At 38.9% G+C, this 17,965-nt stretch overlaps 1 protein-coding gene across 1 annotated transcript; it reads left to right on the top strand.

The window, feature by feature from the left end:
• The first annotated feature begins 7,803 nt into the window (after positions 1–7,803).
• On the top strand, positions 7,804–12,750 carry LOC100368716 (uncharacterized). Its single transcript, XM_085500544.1, has 8 exons — positions 7,804–7,888; positions 8,865–8,982; positions 10,240–10,252; positions 10,485–10,601; positions 11,094–11,261; positions 11,501–11,527; positions 11,976–12,086; positions 12,183–12,750. The coding sequence occupies exons 2-8, from the start codon at positions 8,890–8,892 to the stop codon at positions 12,308–12,310; spliced, it is 657 nt and encodes a 218-aa protein (XP_085356670.1). The 5' UTR covers positions 7,804–7,888; positions 8,865–8,889; the 3' UTR covers positions 12,311–12,750.
• The last annotated feature ends 5,215 nt before the right edge of the window (positions 12,751–17,965 follow it).

Here is a 17,965-nt window from a genome sequence, read left to right on the forward strand (position 1 = left end):
CATCTATTATGTTCAAATAATATATGCAAATGTACATAATATCATCAACTGTGTGTTATTTGATGTATGATTGTAATATTTAGCAAAGACACTCCTGATTAGTAAAATAGAACTGAAGACGATTATATCCAATTTCACAATGCGATAACGATATCAGATGTTGCAGAAGTTGGAGTCGACGACCACCCAAATCGGAAATAAAAGGCGTCTGTCGTTGAGGGCGTGGTGTTTGAGTTATTTGTCTCATTCAAAGCGTTAGGCAAAAGTGTTGAATCAGCGATACATTCTGCTTTGAAAGATTTGAAAAATAATATTCGTATTAAATATACACACAAAACTACACACTACGCCATTATATCTATATTTAATTTCCTTACCAATTTGACACGTATAGAGAAAGTAAGTTATCAATAACACATGAGTACATGAGAGTTGTAAAAAATATTTAACAGCGCCGCCATCGATGAAATGCGTGCACTTCGACTTCACGTTTGCATGAAAGTCTAATCGCTTATTAAAAATGCAACTGATTGCAACTACGCCTTTAACGACTGTTGCAGGTGGTAAACAAACTATGAAGAAACAACGTACTAAGCATTAGGGTTTAAGCTCGGATCCTTCTGTCTTGGGTGCGTCTCACGGTCTTGGTACTGTGAATAGGGTATTGGGGTGTTCCTGTCTTGGTACTGAGGTAAATGTGTTCTGTTTCATAACACTGGGATTCTTCTTTCTCGGTTCGGGGATTCATGGGCTTCTGCCCTGGCACAGAGACAGAGGTAATGGTGCTACCGCCCTGGCACAGAGACAGGGGTAATGGTGCTACCGCCCTGGCACAGAGACAGAGGTAATGGTGCTACCGCCCTGGCACAGAGACAGAGGTAATGGTGCTACCGCCCTGGCACAGAGACAGAGGTAATGATGCTACCGCCCTGGCACAGAGACAGAGGTAATGGAGCTACCGCCCTGGCACAGAGACAGAGGTAATGGTGCTACCGCCCTGGCACAGAGACAGAGGTAATGGTGCTACCGCCCTGGCACAGAGACAGGGGTAATGGTGCTACCGCCCTGGGATTATAATCACGTTATGGCGTGGCAACACGTGCACATCGCGTGAAAATGCAAATTCGATGCAACTATTCATTTATTTAGCCACGTAACAAAACAGTTTTGCCACGGTTATTTCAGTAACCGTGGAACATCTTTCAAGGTGTACTGTTCAGCTGCAAAATAATAATAAATAATAATAAGAAATAATTAATAACAATACATCGGTCTATGGTTAAACTATAATACTATCTAAGAAAAATATTTGCATCAATTGTACAAAACAGAAGTTCAAGTTCAAAACTGACCCAATATCTGCAATCATGGCACATCAGGGATTAGCCATTAAAAACTTGGGCTGTAAGAATTTAAACGCAAATCAATTTTCAATTAAACTCTGTATTCGTATAAAGTAAACACAATAATAAAATATTTTATCCTGAAAAAAATATAACTTAAACAAAGTGAAGGAAATGAATTAAATTTACACAGTTGTACTACCATCCACCCTCCCCCTCCCCCTCCCCCTCCCCCTCCCAGAGTTTATAATGCGTGCACCCTGGAAGCACGCCTGACAGAGTTGACCTGTTCTGACCACTCGCCATATAGAATGTACAGCCAATGCGCATTACATGGTGCATGTTACGTTTTGGGATTGTGACCCGGAAAGGACTCGTTTTTTATCGTATACTATTACTGTCTCTCACACGTCTTAGTTCCGCCCGGATCCCTATATTTGCATGGTCAACTCAATTCACAAATGCACGTCTTAAAGGTATTTTCTGTCGTCAGTTCTCCATGCCATGTGGATGCAAGTTAAAACTTTTTTAAATAAAGCTGATTAAAAAGAATAATAGTGTCAGTTTCATCAGGTGGGCATCGTCTGCCCTCATCACTAGAATTGTTTACATCAACAACTAATATACACAAAGTGGTGTGAAACTCAGCGTTATGGCCAAAGAAATGTACATCACATGGGAGATAGAAAAGTTCTTTATATTATTATGTTTGCAACTTGAAGCTAGCGTGGGAAAACGACTAAGAGATTGAAGTATATCAACTGAGTACTTTAGATTGCCAGACACGGTTAAGTTTCAACACTTCACCTGCATCGGAAGCGAAGGAATTCATCGAAAATTCACTGTTGGAATTAATTGTTTGGCTCTTAAGAAGGGGGAAAACCGAGGCTTCCGGTGATACTGGGCTGAAAGGCGTCGGTAGTTCAATTACCTGTGAGTCAAAGTAGACAATTCAGTATGAAATTACTGATAGCTTTAAAGGAACTCGTTCACTCAGAACTACAGATTGACAGTTAGTCATCCTCAAATAACCACTTTTCGTTATTTACTGAGATATAGTATTGATATAAAATTACGATTCGTTATACTGTCTATTAACTAAAATGAAGCAGACCAGATGTACGTGTAATCACTGCACACTGCAATTCTGAATGTATATGTATTTTCTGTGACTATATTTAAAAGGAGCATTTAAAATTTTGCAACAGCTGTGCGAGTTATTATGTGTCCAATGGTCTGAAATTATTTATGTATGATAAATAAATAATCACATGGTATGTTTGTTGGTTTGACGTAATGTCACACTCTTATATAAAAACCTCGCTTTGGTGTGACTAACATATAAAATTTGTGTTAGAAATATAAAAAAAAGTGTAGATAATTTACACAGAATTAAACCTAGTCTTTTTCATAATATATTTGCAATAACTCAAATAATTGTATGTGTTCGTACTCGTGTGATACTTTACAAAACTTATAAATACAACTTTTGTAGTTCGTTGCCTAAAATGTCTGATGTCTTATGTTCTTGTTTCAATAACCTGCGTTATGTCTTTCCATACAATGACGTCATTCAACAGGTGTACACATTCTAGGCAGGCCAGTGAATATACGTCACATAATTTCTACGTTGCTAACACGCGCATCACTGTACTATGTATTTCTATGGACTCTGCGCAAGCTGTTGTTGAGCGCCGGTCGGAAAGCTGATGAAAACGGCTGTAGTCAAGGAAACAACACAAACTAAATTTTGTATTCCTAAGCAACCGAATGTATGTATGTTGCACGTGTACGGGTAATCTTGTTACACTGTACAGGGAAGTCTCAACTACTGTCCCAAAATACCGTTTTCTGTTTCACCATGATGGTTGCAAGACGATGAAATGCCCGGATGCCCGCCCCGAAAAGAGGAAATAATGTATATGCTTATTAGTTGCACATAATAGAATGTACAACTGGTGATCTTAGGCTTACCTGTTATTATTATGTAATTATGAATACATGTGATTGTAATACACTATGTTATTTATTGAAGTAAGACGACATATCAGTACATACATTAGTATATATTGGTACTATAGGCACATGTACACAACTTGATGTCAGTTTTATTGAGTACAAATTTAAATATATCTTGACTAAGTTAGAATTATATCTAGCACACTAGAAATAACACCTTGCAAAAAAAAGATCTCGTTTCACGTTATGAAAGGAATTTAAAAATAAAGCACAGCAAATAAACGAATGACAAAATAATTTGTACGGCAACATTAGCAATGAATTGCCCGGATGTACGTGATACAAATGCATATTCACGCTCCCATTTTGACAGCATGATCTATATCAAGAAATGTGCAACACGATGATACACTTCCGGTCTAGTCAGTATTTTATGTGATCATACTTTGTGCTTCATCGTATTCTACTACAATATAACGACATATGATGTTTTAATACTAGATACCAGGTCATGATGTTTAACACATTTATAAGAATACTTCATGATATGTTTGCATCAGATACCATGTTATACTGCCAAATAGGTGATTTGATCTTAATTTAAATTTTAAGAGACACCAATATTTTACTGTGTTGATTTCAGAGTAAATCTTGGAAAACTTGTTATACTGGGACTGTGAACACTCAAACAAAATGTCTCTACATGATATCGGGTAATGGTGTCTTGTACGCATGACATCACAAAATGATATTATGTGGTAAGTGTCTGGGGAAATAACAGCTACATGTAAGTAAGACTCAAACACCCGGAAAGACTTTGAGATCCCAGAATTTACATTGACATTTATCAGGAATAAAGTCAGCTTGCAGCGTCCTTCCCTATTTACTAGACCAGAGTCTCAAACTCGTTGAGTGGATACTCTAAGCAGGTGGTTGCTGGGAAATGCGATGAGTTGTACTATGTTGTGTACATCCGGGTTATTGTTTTTTCTCTCATCATTCCAATTACTACGGGAATAAAGATTTCCTAATAATTTGACTGCAATGGTTCGACCTTTTGTTCGAATCAGATACCAGGTTATGATGTCCTAATATATTTACTGGATTGATTCGTCTCGTGTTGATACTAAATAGAATGATATGATACACCAATGATTTCATAACACAGGGACGTATTATGTTTGTGCTAATTACATTAGGCTGTGGTCCCGGAACTCTTTTACTGAAACAGTTCGTACAAGTTCCACTATATATCAGGTTAGGGTGGACTGGTTAATCCTGTGTACCAAATGCTATGATGTTGAGACAGATTGTATTTCTCTAATTTGATATCAATAAAAGCTATTTTTTAATCGGATGTTGATTGTAAATTTTGATTGAAATTGGCGTTGGATGGACGAATGATATTGATATCTCCCTAATTGTTGGGAGGAGCCGATAAAATGTGTGATACTACATATGAGTGCATTCATGATGGTCATGTGACTTGGTGACATCACATTTAACGTTCCTAAATCATACCATTTTTCATATTTTTGGCTACGCTGAATAAAATTTCAAACATTGAACACGTGACTTGAATATATCTGAAGTTGCAATAAATGTATGTCAGGTTTATTGCTGGCTACTCATTTCCAAATAAGCTTACTTTGGCGGAAATATGTATATAAAATGGTGAGATAGGGATACTGCAAAATATGCCCTATCATACCCTAGATACCAAGCGAGTGGTACATCACCTCGCCACAGGTAAATATGATTTTACCAACATGCTTGATATGATAATCACCTGCGGTCACGTCTCACATCCGGGAGATTTACACTGCACGTAATTCAAGTTCGCGATATTAATAACACTCATCGTGTACTAGTAGTTGGCTGCGCACGTATGCGATTTCTCCATGCTACATTAATAGGTAACTTGACAATTCTAACATACTGTTTCATGTAAACCAAACGAGCTGTGTTTGTTTCCAAAACTTGCGTCATGGGTATGTGCTAAAATTGTATGCTTTTGAACGCGATGTGATCGATCATATGGAGTGCACAGTGACCACCAAAGTCGAGCTAGTGTGTGTATGTCTGTATATAGTTATTGACCGGAGAATGTCGACAGCACAGTCGACAATTACGCTCTTCGAGTTACCGCACAACATTAATATATAAGGCGCGACATGTCAATCACATAGTAGATCCATTGAAAACCTAATTCAATTTAATTTAATTAATTACTACACAGACTATCATCACAAGGAGCGTTCCAAACGAACATTAGTTTTAGGTTGACATTATTGACAAATCTCGAGACCACAGCTTCCTTCACGTCTACTTTGTGTGTTTTTTGGCAAGGAAAGAAAAGTGGTAATAGGGGACACACCGAAATATATAAAACTACGATGGAGACTTTTCTTTTTCTGCATTGAAAATACAGTATTTATTTATTAAGTTATTATTTACACGTGAGGTGTTACATAGTTTAGAATTTCATTCAGCTTTTTAATAAGAAGCAAAAATATTTAGAATATAGCGAATTATCTTTTTTTCTGTAATCGGTAATGATGAAAATTATCATCGTGTGCATATGGAATACATTTCGTTATAAAATATTCTTAATGAATTTTTCTGAATTTTCTTTTCAAAATCAGTTGCTTTGTTTTTAGGGTTTCCCTGCAAAACGAAAGAATTTCACAATGTCTTTATCGTAGTGGTATAAGGAATTCGCAAATGACCTGCAGACAGAATTTTCCCACAAATGGAATTTTTTTTATTAAACTCCAGTTTCTTCCTATCCCTAAAAGCTTGTTAACAATGTACGAATTAAAGGTGAATTGTGTGCACAATACAATACAACTATGTCGCGGCGACTTACAGTCAAATTGTGAGTCGACAACGGTCAAGGCCTGCAAGCTTGGAATCCTCTCGCTTCGGTCTACCATTTGATCGACATATTGGAGTACTTTTTGTATACAATGTGGAAACCATAAATAAACATACTCAGTGAATGGAAGTCACCCGAGTGTGACTCTGCTCAGGTAGTTTAACTGTCTACTTAATACAACTCTGTGGTGAATATCACTAGCACCAATTAAGCTTGTAAGTCTGCCGCTAGACATGTATGTCGGTCGAGTACGTGCTACCACGACCAAGACACAAATATATGAAACGAATAACTTCCTGCGTTTTCAGATACCATGTGTATTATTGCGCCCTACACTACAGTTCACCGTGAACAATGTGTGTTAGAAGCATTTTTTTATGCGTTCCTATTTTTCGTGAGGCGAATTATTTCCGTAATGTTTATTATAGACCCTTCTAACGTTAACAAACCGATTATAATTGGTTGCTCGTCTGTGGATGAAATAATTGAAACGTAATATGCACAACTGTCTACATCTTATTTTACATCTTAAAAGTGACCCATGCGACCTAAACAACACATACAGTTTGTTTACATGAAATTATGAGCGACGACATAGACAAAATAGAAGTAAATCAATTCAAAGAAGCAAAAATAGTGATGAGTTACTGACGAAGAATAAATTAGTATATTTTTATATCCATAATCTTTGTGTGAGGTACTATATCATCTTAACGAAATCGCTCACGCATTCTACTGATTTTGTAATCACATAATCTTCACAAGGTCACGTCTAAAGTAAATTATTTTGGAAACTGATCTGGTCATTTATCCTCTACCGATTTTCTGTATAATTCAGCCGAGGAGGTCATCACCATTCGTCTGTGTCGTGATGGAATTAGGATGTCACGGTGTTATATTTAATACAATCTTTAGAATAGTAAAAATACGTGTATATTTTCTACGCATACTGTGATCTATGTTCGTTCAATGAGTAGGTCGCACTGTTTTTTAACCGACAGAGCATGGTAAGCTGGTATCGATGTTCATATGGGGTTGTTCATGCTCAACCCCATCTATCGCCACCTGCATCGTATACATAGTCGGTAGATATGCCCCACCGCCACGCATCAAAAAACCATAGTTCCACCGAGGTGTAAGAATATTTGCGACATGTTTCCTACGACGGCGGTTCAGAAGCTAACAATGTGACTCTCCGTTACTGGATACCTTAATGGGATTCCTTTTTTGCACCGGCTACAATAAAAAAAATATCGTGTATTAGACCGGCCTTTAAAAAAAACAAAGACAAAGATCAAACATATTGGTGGGGAAATTAGAAATATTTAGAGTACGGCGCTGCGATGCTGATGTGAAAAAGATACGTTTGGTGAGAAATAACACATCCTTTGTGCGTCCAATCAAAATTGCCATATTAAAATGAGAAGTGCGAGAGGTAAAGAAAGGAGGTGACTGAGAACGTCCCTTGAAACTAATCGTTATAAAGAGTATTACTTTTTAAACAGGTAATTTAAAAGCCTACCAATTACTAGTTGGTGAAAAAGGGTGCGATCAAATGTCGTACGAGAATATCGTCTTACCCGTAACGTGATGTATATATACGAGACCCCGGCAACCTGGTCTTCAGTCTGCTGCTCGACTTGGCCACGTTCCAACCTCTCTTGCCTAATTATCAGGACCCATTCCATCGCCGTTCGATTGAGTTTTGGTAAGTATGCCTTTCTCACTCTCTGTGTTTATTTGTACTAGTCCTGGCACCGGTCCATGGTCCACCCACGTTATTTTCAGGGAATATCCCCAGATGACTAATTTATTATGACGTTCGTTCTTTCGTGACGTTCTTGGGTGGGCGGAAGACAAGTTGATTTTTTCGATACAAAACTTATAACATACGACGTTTCGAAATATGAATTCATTATGTTCTCGGTATCCATGATATGGTACACGCTTTTTAACCAACCCACAGAATTAAACTAACGTGAACAGAGCAAACAATGCGCAAAATAGTTATTTATAATATGCACAAGCAATTGCAAAAAGAGACTAATGTTTTAGAAACCTATCCGGCAAAACGGCAAACGTGAATTGGTAGTGTTCTAAACTGCCGACAGAATATCGTGCCATGGTTATGGGTGCGCGAGAACAATTAGTTGAAATCACTTAGTAGCATTTTGTGATTGTTTTTTGAATTGAACATTTCTCCCATGCTTTCTCCAGACTGAGATTCTAAGTTTTCCACAACTTATTTTTCTGTCGAATATCGGGTTTGCTATTGAGTCCAATAATTTGTTGGATGGGTGTTAGAAATGAGGTTGAGTTTAGAACCAAATAAACAAAGGCGAAATTCTTACTCGCTGGACTGCGTTGAATCAAATAAACTTGAACGTTGAAGGATAGTTACGCAGCTGACTCGCTACGCGTCATATGTGTTAAGTCGACCAAGTTAGGTTTCAGTATGAGACGCGTAACGGGAAAATGTTATTTCGATCAAATACCAACATCCACAGACTAAATTTGAGTATATTTGTCCTGCGGACATTCATCTCCACCGTGACTATCCAGCCATCCCACGATAGTGTTACGCCACTTTGGTGCCAAGTTTGTGTTACACCTCAGCTATTCGTCATTGCCTGCATTTTCTCGCTTTATGGCAATAAATACTGATCTTTCTTTTTCTTTTTTAGGTTGTTTAAGTATTATTACTGAAATATGAAGCTGTTATTTGTTGCATGTGCTGTGTTGGTAGCTTCGTGGGTGGAAGCATCAGCGTATTACCCACCTCCTCAGCAATATGCGGCTAGTGTAAGTAACTTCAAGTTGACTTCTGTTCTGATGGCTCACGGTCGCGTCAATTAACTCAATTTCGAGACCGCCTCGGCCCGAATCTGCCCTTCAATAACTGCTAGTAGCCGAAATAAAATTCAATTTTAGATGCAGGGAACAGCGTACTCAGTGTGCATGCAACTAGTGAAATATCGACAATCTCAATAAAAAAGATTGCATTCAGTGGCCAGAAAAAATTTTGAAAATGCAGATTGTTAACCATTTTCCATTTAAAAATTGAGTTCAAAAAGTGTAACCGATTCCATTTTATCTTGCTTAGAGATTCCAACAAATACAATATTGTTAACTTTAAACGAGCTAACTTAAAAACTAGACTAGGTGAGAGAGGATTCGATCTTTAAGAATACCGTCATTTTGTTAATTAACCTACAGTGTTGGCTTCTTTCGTTATGTATACAACGTACACTAGCAGGCAAGCAAGTGTGACGTGTGGCGAGTGTTGATAAAAGCATTCCATTGGCATGGCGATCCCGTCTGCAAACCTCCGGAATTTGCTTCTTTTAAAGTACATCACTTTGCACAAACAATGCAGGAAGCACTCCAATAAAAGAGCTGCGGTTTTCAACAACCACTTCACAGGTGATTCGATCCATTCAAACTGCCGGGTTTACGTGTTATTCATTAAATTATTTAACCAAATGTATTTTACACAAATACACTTCGAAAACAGTCATGTGATTCCTAGGGTGTAGCCTACTAGTATTTCGTCTCGCCTTCTCGCGTTCACGTGACAACATCAGTGAATGTCTCTGGTCGATGCGTCGCTGTTGTGCCAGTGGGTTTAAAACGAAATTAGCGTTCAATTGTGCAAACGCTAGGGGGCGAGATATATCTAGGTATTGCTGTCTGTTTCGAGATGACACGTGACCAATTGTACGCTTAGATAGTTTCGCGTTTATATTACCACCTGAAAGAAAACTGTCCTATATTTTTACCCGTCATTGATTGTGAGGGGTAACTGCCCATTTGTCGGAGACGTGTTCACGTCGATTTCTATTTCCAACATTCTTTGCTATTCTATTCATAATGTGTTGTAATTCCATTGACTGCGCATGCGTTAGTATTTGAATATTGGGAAACGAGTTTCTCTGTTTGTCTTTAATGCTTTTAATTTTGTTTTTGTTATTGTTGTTTTTTCTCGTTGATTACGGTTAAAACAAATACTAACAGCATAATTATTTGTTTGTATTTTCATGTCCTGTCTACAAAACACAGAACGAATGCGCAGGTTTGTTGATATGTTTCTGAGTGTCATTCGAAAACAATTTTTATTAGTAACCCACACAATTCATTTTACGTTTTCAATTGTTATACATGTACTTTGCTGCAGTATGGCCGCCTTTGTATACGCACCACATATAGTCACGTGATATGGAATACGACTGCAAACATCCGGGAATTCAAATTTCCAAATCGGGAAGAAACAAAATTTCAAAAGACTCTTTAATTTATGTTGACAGCTGCCATCAGGGACTTGACATGTATGCAGTGTCCTGCCCAACCTGGTCCACCAGGCCGCAATGGACTACCAGGACCAGCTGGCCCACAAGGACAGAAGGGTGAACGGGGCGCACAGGGTAAGTAGTGGATAATTTTTTTTAAAACTCGGAGTAAGTACAAAAAAGTATAATTATATAAGACATATTTAGAAACAGTACGTTCTGCTCATTCATTGAATCAGGCCGCTATGTTCTGATGGTTGTTTCTGTTTTTGTGTCGCATTTTCAATGTAGAATCTAATAAAATATGAAACTCGAACTGTTGAATGTAAGTGGATAACACCAGAATGAGCTATTGACTGGATTTAGTGCGAAATGACTAAACATTTAGACATTGGGTCTAGAGAAAAACATACACGAAATATGAATTGTGCTCGGATTCAGGTCACAGTTGAGTCAACTATATATGCAAGGCAGAATTCGATACGTCAAAAAAAACTGTCAACAAACAAGCTGCTCTCTGATTGGTCTGACTGTTAGGTGTTAGGGTGTGGTAGCCAATCAGACACAGTCTTATAAGTAGCCTCGTATTGACTCTCAGATCATGATACCGATGAAATGTACTTCTAGGACCACAAGGACTCCAGGGCTTGACTGGCGAACCAGGCGAGTCGATTGTAGGACCACAGGGTGAGCAAGGATACGAAGGACCCGAAGGACCTCAAGGACGAGAGGGACCAGAGGGACCTAAAGGACCACGTGGTGCTCCTGGACCAGCCGGACCTCAGGGTATCCAAGGTACTAGTAATTAAATACACGGCGCCCTCGCTGTTGTGAAAACGTGACTTTTGTTTTATGCGTCCTCGCAATTAGTAAAGAGTGTATATGTGTACGCATTTGAAACGACAAATTGTAGCTAGCCAGCAATACAAGATTATGTGATTGGTGGGAATGAATATTGCCCCATGCAATGTGTGGGGGTAACAGTGAATATACTCATCTTAAACAAAAATACCTAATTTTATTTTATTTTACAGGAGAACAAGGCGAGAAAGGAGAGCAAGGTAAGCTGGACACGGTCTGACTGTGTGTGATTTGTGTACCTGAGTCGTGCTCCCTAAAACATGCCACAGGTTTTCATTTTCACATTAACCCGGAAGACCCTCACGTTTTATCTGATGACAGGAGAAGTCGTTTGTATCGCCTATTTTCCATCACATCATTATCGGAACATGACCCACTACTTCAAATGTATAACAGACTGCTTCAAATCAATCTCAATATATACTTAGAATAGTAAAAATAGTATCGTCACTACAATTTGGTACAGAACATTCAAATTGCAAAACATAGTTTTTCATCGAAAAGTGTGATAGTTGCGATGGGTGAAATGAACAATGATGATTGATCGGTTCGTTTTTTGATATTCACAAAACATTAATATATAAAAAAATCAAGTTAAATTGTCTTTATGCGTAATGTTTTGACATTGATATGTTTTTTATAACACAGGTGAAGCTGGACAGCCTGGATTACCTGGCCCTGCAGGTCTTAATGCACCGCGCAGTTCCTTGAGATGGGCGGACCAAGAAGCGTCTGGTTACTATGCCTACTGCCCCAAAGGTATGTATAATAGTTCATACTCGAATACGCTAGGTTGTGTGTGTGTGAATCTATAAACTCGTTCTTTAACTAAATGAGTATTTGTTTATCATTCAGGATACGAAGTTTCCGGTTGTAGTTGCGTTGGATGCGATGAGTATAAGATCGTTAACGACAATCTATGCCAATGTCAGTGTAAGCAGACAATTAAAACCACGGCTCGTTGTCTCAAGATGGAGTCGTAAAACGGTCACGTGACTGGCGTCAGTGGTTTGGACATCTTTGCTGATCTATGTCTATTGCACAGTGGTTATTTTCCCCTACACATTTCTAGTTTCTAGCTTCCACCATCACAAAATTGCAATTTTAGTTTTTCCTAGGAATATATAGACTTTTATATCGATCCGTACTCGAATGATGTCATAAATGGAATTATTGAATGCTCAAGTGACAACAAATCAGTATAAATATCAGTATTCTTGACAAATTTAAAATAAAATGAGGCCAAGTTTTATCTGAAATATTTTTGAAATGGAAACCAAGATAGCGTAGATTCTAAATGACATGACGAATCACACTCACTAGCCAATCAGTGATGAGTAGAGAGGGTTTTAGTTTAAACCTTTTTTTTAAATTAGCGGATGTAGGTTTATGAAATAAACGTCTATATATTCTACTACTGTAATACGATGTGCAGTGTATTTTGTGTGCCCATACATACATACACCCACGCCTATCGACACAATCTCTTGAACAGCGGTTGTCGCACCGCATCCTGTCAGGCCTGTCGTTTACAACATGTTATAAATGTTTATTTATACGAAATTTGAACACACCCCATCACCCTTCAACCCATCACCCACCTCCCTCCAACCCATCGCCCCACCTCCCTTCAACCCATCACCCCACCTCCCTTCAACCCATTACCCCACCGCTCTTCAACCCATCGCCCCACCGCCATTCAACCCATCGCCCCACCGCCATTCAACCCATCGCCCCACCGCCATTCAACCCATCGCCCCACCGCCATTCAACCCATCACCCACCGCTCTTCAACCCATCGCCCCACCGCCATTCAACCCATCACCACCGCCCTTCAACCCATCGCCCACCGCCATTCAACCCATCGCCCCACCTCCCTTCAACCCATCGCCCCACCGCCATTCAACCCATCACCCACCGCTCTTCAACCCATCCCCCACCGCCATTCAACCCATTGACCACCGACTTTCAACCCATCACCCCACGCCATTCAACCCATTGACCACCGACCTTCAACCCATCGCCACACCGCCGAATGACATGCACTTACGTGGTTATTTTGGCTGTAATTCGATTTTCAAATCTAATAGTACATTGTAAGGCAGTATTTCATATGGAGCGTCATTAAAGTGTTGTGGAGCTTCTGTTTACAAAACTTCCAATGTCTTTGATCATTTCATCATCTCTATTTTTAAGTAGAATTTATTAATTTAATGCACAATTACACAACTCGGTCGAACGTAATACGTTACACGCCAATGTGACCAGAATCGAAACAACTGTTTGATTGCAATACGCCAAAATATAAAGTCATATTCGACAAATTTTGAACTTTTTCATAAGTTCTGTGCGTTTCCCGTATTGGTTTAAATTACCAGTTGCCGAGTGAGTAATATAGGTATGTAGATAGCGTTGCCGCACTATTACGTAGATCGACCGATGCGTGTACAGTGGGATGTTAGTTCAAGTTCATCGCCCAAATATGTGTCTGGGTTAGTGTATAATAATCACTGTGTAACCGATTGAAATAATTAGAACTTAATGATTTCATACGATTAAGAGTAGGTTCTAACTGAGTATGTATTGTAAGTCAATAGACCCAGGGTACGATAGCTAGTACATGTTAGTGTATGTATACCAGCTGGTGTTTATTGATACTTGAGAACCCACTATCAGTTGTGAGAGTGACAGTTAATTAGTGTTATGGTTAGTGTGTGTGAACTTCAGTTAAAACTACAGGGAAAGTAAGAATTAGGTCAAAGCCAATTATGTGTTAACGAGTATAATTAGCAAAGATTTAATGTTTGAAGATTAGCCGTAGTATATCATAGATAATTTGTGATTTTTATTAGGAGTTTTTGAGCGTTGCTTAATTGCTTCAAGAATTACTGTGTTTACTGTTTAAGTTTCCTATACAGGGTACTATAGCTTTCTTGGTAGCTATGGGAGTAACCATGGAGACATAATGGAAGATGAAGATGAAATCACTTATTACAAGCAAGTTATTGGCTACTTAGTACTAATTAGGGCAGAAATTAATTAGAATAGCTTAATAAGCAATTGAGGTGATTAATATTAATTAGTCGCGAAATTAATAAGTTAACTAATTAGACATATGATAATAGTGTATTGACGTAGGTTTCTTTATTTTTTAGTTTTATTGTTATTGATAATCACGCACAATTATCCAGATTTTCAAAGTTATAAGCACATTCCAGGCAATTTTCCCACTTTTTCAGAAACAATGGGCTGAGATGCGTTTCACTCCATATAGGGATTGGGGAATTTTAGAATCATTAATACCTGTCGAAAAGTACACCGTCATTATCAGATGATGGACTCCTTGACTTATGGGGTGCGTCCAAGGGTGGAGTTACCCCCAGTAAAGATACTAGCTTAGCTTGCAAGTTTGAATTAGTCAGCAGATAGTTCCCAGAGTGTCGACAGTGTTTTGGGACAGCTCTGTGGGGAGCAGTTGCATTCCTGCTTAAACCAGGAGTCAGCTGGGATGTGGTTCTCATATTCAGAGAGCTTATGAGAAGAGGAACTCAGAGAACTGTGTTTTCGGGAGATCGGACCGGAATCAACGTTTCCAGCTGTAGTTCAAGATTTCCTATGCAACGGGAGTGGGTGAATCTCACCCTGAACTTTTGGTGACTCTGTGGTGACATCAGTTCTCATCCATCAAAAGAACCGCTGACTGGTGACATCTGATGGCAGCTGTAACTGAGCTAATATAGGGTACAGTAATTCCACCTCTCAACTTTCTACTTTCAAACTGTCTGCTGAATAACACTTGTACTGTGAGTTGGGATTGGTAGTCAAGTTGTGTCCCACTGTACAGAGAACTATTTCTGAATTATGACGATTGATTATGACTATTGTTCAGAATTTCTACGAATGAACTTTTGATAACATTGTTGTTGAGCAGCGCCCTCAACACTGTGCCCGAATAATCTGCGGACACACCCAGGCCACGCCCGTTGTTGTTGAACAGCGCCCTCTACGCCGTACCTGGACAATCACCGGACACACCCAGGCCACGCCCGATTTCGTCGTACAGCGCCCCCAACGGTGGAGTTTGTCAAGCCTCAGGAACTGAACACTGAAGCTGACTGTGAGTGAACTGTGACCTGATGTGAACATCGATGCTGAACTGTTGACGTATTCATGTGTTTGTTACTTATGTACACTTGTGTTGTTTGATTGATTGATGGTTATTGTTCAGTTATTGTTGATAACATTGGCTTTGTTAGGGACAAATTAGCTGATTTTATTATTCATTGAGGGACCGATTAGCACATTTAAACTCAAACTCTAATTAGCTAAGGTTAGGTTTTCTTTCTTTCTTTGATATATTTTCAGGACATCCCATCTCACATATTTATATGCATATGCTAATTATTGTACCTTTGTTTATTTTACTGAAGTAGATTACATTAAAGATTGTGGAGTTAAAGTGCCTGTGTGTGCCGCCTGGTTTTGTTGCCCCTGCTTCCGGTCTTGGTGACTATATCGATGAACCACATGTATCTTTCCTGTGCCGAGCTCCAAAATTTATCTTTCCCGTACACATTTGTCCCACTGAATCAATGATCTGTGAGGCTTTGTGAACGGTGTGTTACAACTGCATCGTGTGAATGACACAAATGTTAGTTGTAGTGTCGCGGCATCAGATGGTGCTGTTTGGGGAAAACATTTAGTTTCAAATTAATAATGAGGGCAGTCCTCACTATTACGCTGCTAATAGAAGAGAAGCAATACCTAAAGTGTGTTCAACAAGTGACCCTTTAACTAAAAAAAAACGGAGAACTCCCGAGTATGCTGAAACTACGCAATTACAGGATTTACTGTGATAGAGTGCAATAATACAAACATTTCAAGTGGTTGCGTGTTCTGTTATTTTTCGTTCAGATGGTACTGTTATTTTGGTTTCCGCAACAGTCAAATACTGCCCTCATTTTTCCTTCTTAAGGTTAAGGACGGCCATTTTTCTCACTTATCTCAAACTCACAATAGACTATAATACCACTGCTGCCAAGAAATACCAAAACAAGTCGCTCCAACAAAATGACCGAATCTATACAGTATCAGATGTAGCACTCAAATCTAAAAGCACCAAAACAGTAACTTTCATCCATAGACCATCGGCCGCTCGTATGGTTTTGTATCCGTTCATCCATCTCACCACGAATCCTAGACTTGCTTGCAGTCTGTTGCGATTCCGATGAAAAATTCTTGAAAAATAAACATAAATTGCGTAAACGATTCTGGCCGGTAATGTGAGGGCGCTTACACTGATGGCAAGTCTGTTGGGATTTCGCGGTCACATGACTTTCGCGTTCACCCCTCGTTTACGCAATTTATATTTATTTTTCAAGAATTTTTCATCGGAATCGCAACAGACTGCAAGCAAGTCTACACGAACCCCTGTGGTAATTCTATTCACAAGCGTGTACGTTTCAAGTCTTATCTGATTGGGCGCGTTAGCAAAGTTATCGACCAATCAGATTCGTACAAATATTACAATTTCAAATTTGGCGTTCTTGTGGGCAGTCCCGTTCGGGATGAGCAGTTCGCACTTATTATAACAATCACCGTTTCATTTATTCAGATGTGTTTTCAGTCTGTGCTTTCACCATCCTCGAAAGTGCAGTACTGGGGGAAGGTTTCAAGATAAAAATGCCACAACTGTCGCGTGTTATCTGCTCCGACGAGAAACTCCGCCCGCGATCACTGGCGCTCGACACATTTCTGGGATAATAAATACGAGCTAATGTGGGATATCGCCGCCACCACTATAAAATAAAAAGTGGTGGCGAAGAGTATATCGGCAACTATACTTCCACCCGTTGAGCTCGTGTTCATTATCCCAAAAATGTATTCATATGTACAATCAAAATTACTAAATGTGAATCGATCTTTCTGGAAACAGTTATGAACAACAAGAAAATCTTCATACGTGAACACCCGTTATCACTAATTCCCGGACAGATTAGATGCACGTCTCAATTAGCTGTCTGCTAAGGACAGGCCGTGTACACCGGTATTTGTCGGCGGTTAAACATTGACACATCATTAAATAACGCACCCGCAACATGTTATCGTACCCTATGTACTTATAACTATTCACAACTTTTAACACACCCACTCGTGTGGCAGATAATTCTAGCATCGCAATTGATCATTCACTAACAAATATTTCAGATCCTTTTATTGAAAGTGATACAATTCTTTCAGACATTTCTGATCATTATCCTATTTTAGCAGTATCAATCAACTCAGTTGGCACATACTGCGTGCATCCTAGAAATCTGTTTTCGATACTTTTGAACCAAGTTATGCCTACTCGGCATTCCATGATGAACTTACAAGGGCCCATTTCAATTCGTAAACCAGGGATGATCAAAGCTTTGGTAAAATTCATCATAACATTAGGGTTTCAGTAAAATAAAAAACAAACCACAATATGTTTCCTGTAAAATTAGATATAAACAACTTGAATATAGAAACATACTGACTAAGCTCCAACAATCGTATCTACCTTCAATGCATGCATTAACAGCACTGACATAACCACAACAAACAACGACCATTCACCCAATTTAGCTGCTAACGTTAATGGCACCACCGACTTC

This window comes from Saccoglossus kowalevskii, chromosome 6, assembly GCF_978046115.1.
Source record: "Saccoglossus kowalevskii chromosome 6, keSacKowa6.1, whole genome shotgun sequence".
Lineage (NCBI taxonomy): Eukaryota > Metazoa > Hemichordata > Enteropneusta > Harrimaniidae > Saccoglossus > Saccoglossus kowalevskii.

Coding starts and splice junctions, on each gene's coding strand:
- LOC100368716 (XM_085500544.1), top strand. CDS start 8,890: ATGAAGCTGTTATTTGTTGCATGTGCTGTGTTGGTAGCTTCGTGGGTG. Junction 10,602..11,093: donor GGGTGAACGGGGCGCACAGG/GTAAGTAGTGGA, acceptor ATGTACTTCTAG/GACCACAAGGACTCCAGGGC. Junction 11,262..11,500: donor CGGACCTCAGGGTATCCAAG/GTACTAGTAATT, acceptor TTTATTTTACAG/GAGAACAAGGCGAGAAAGGA.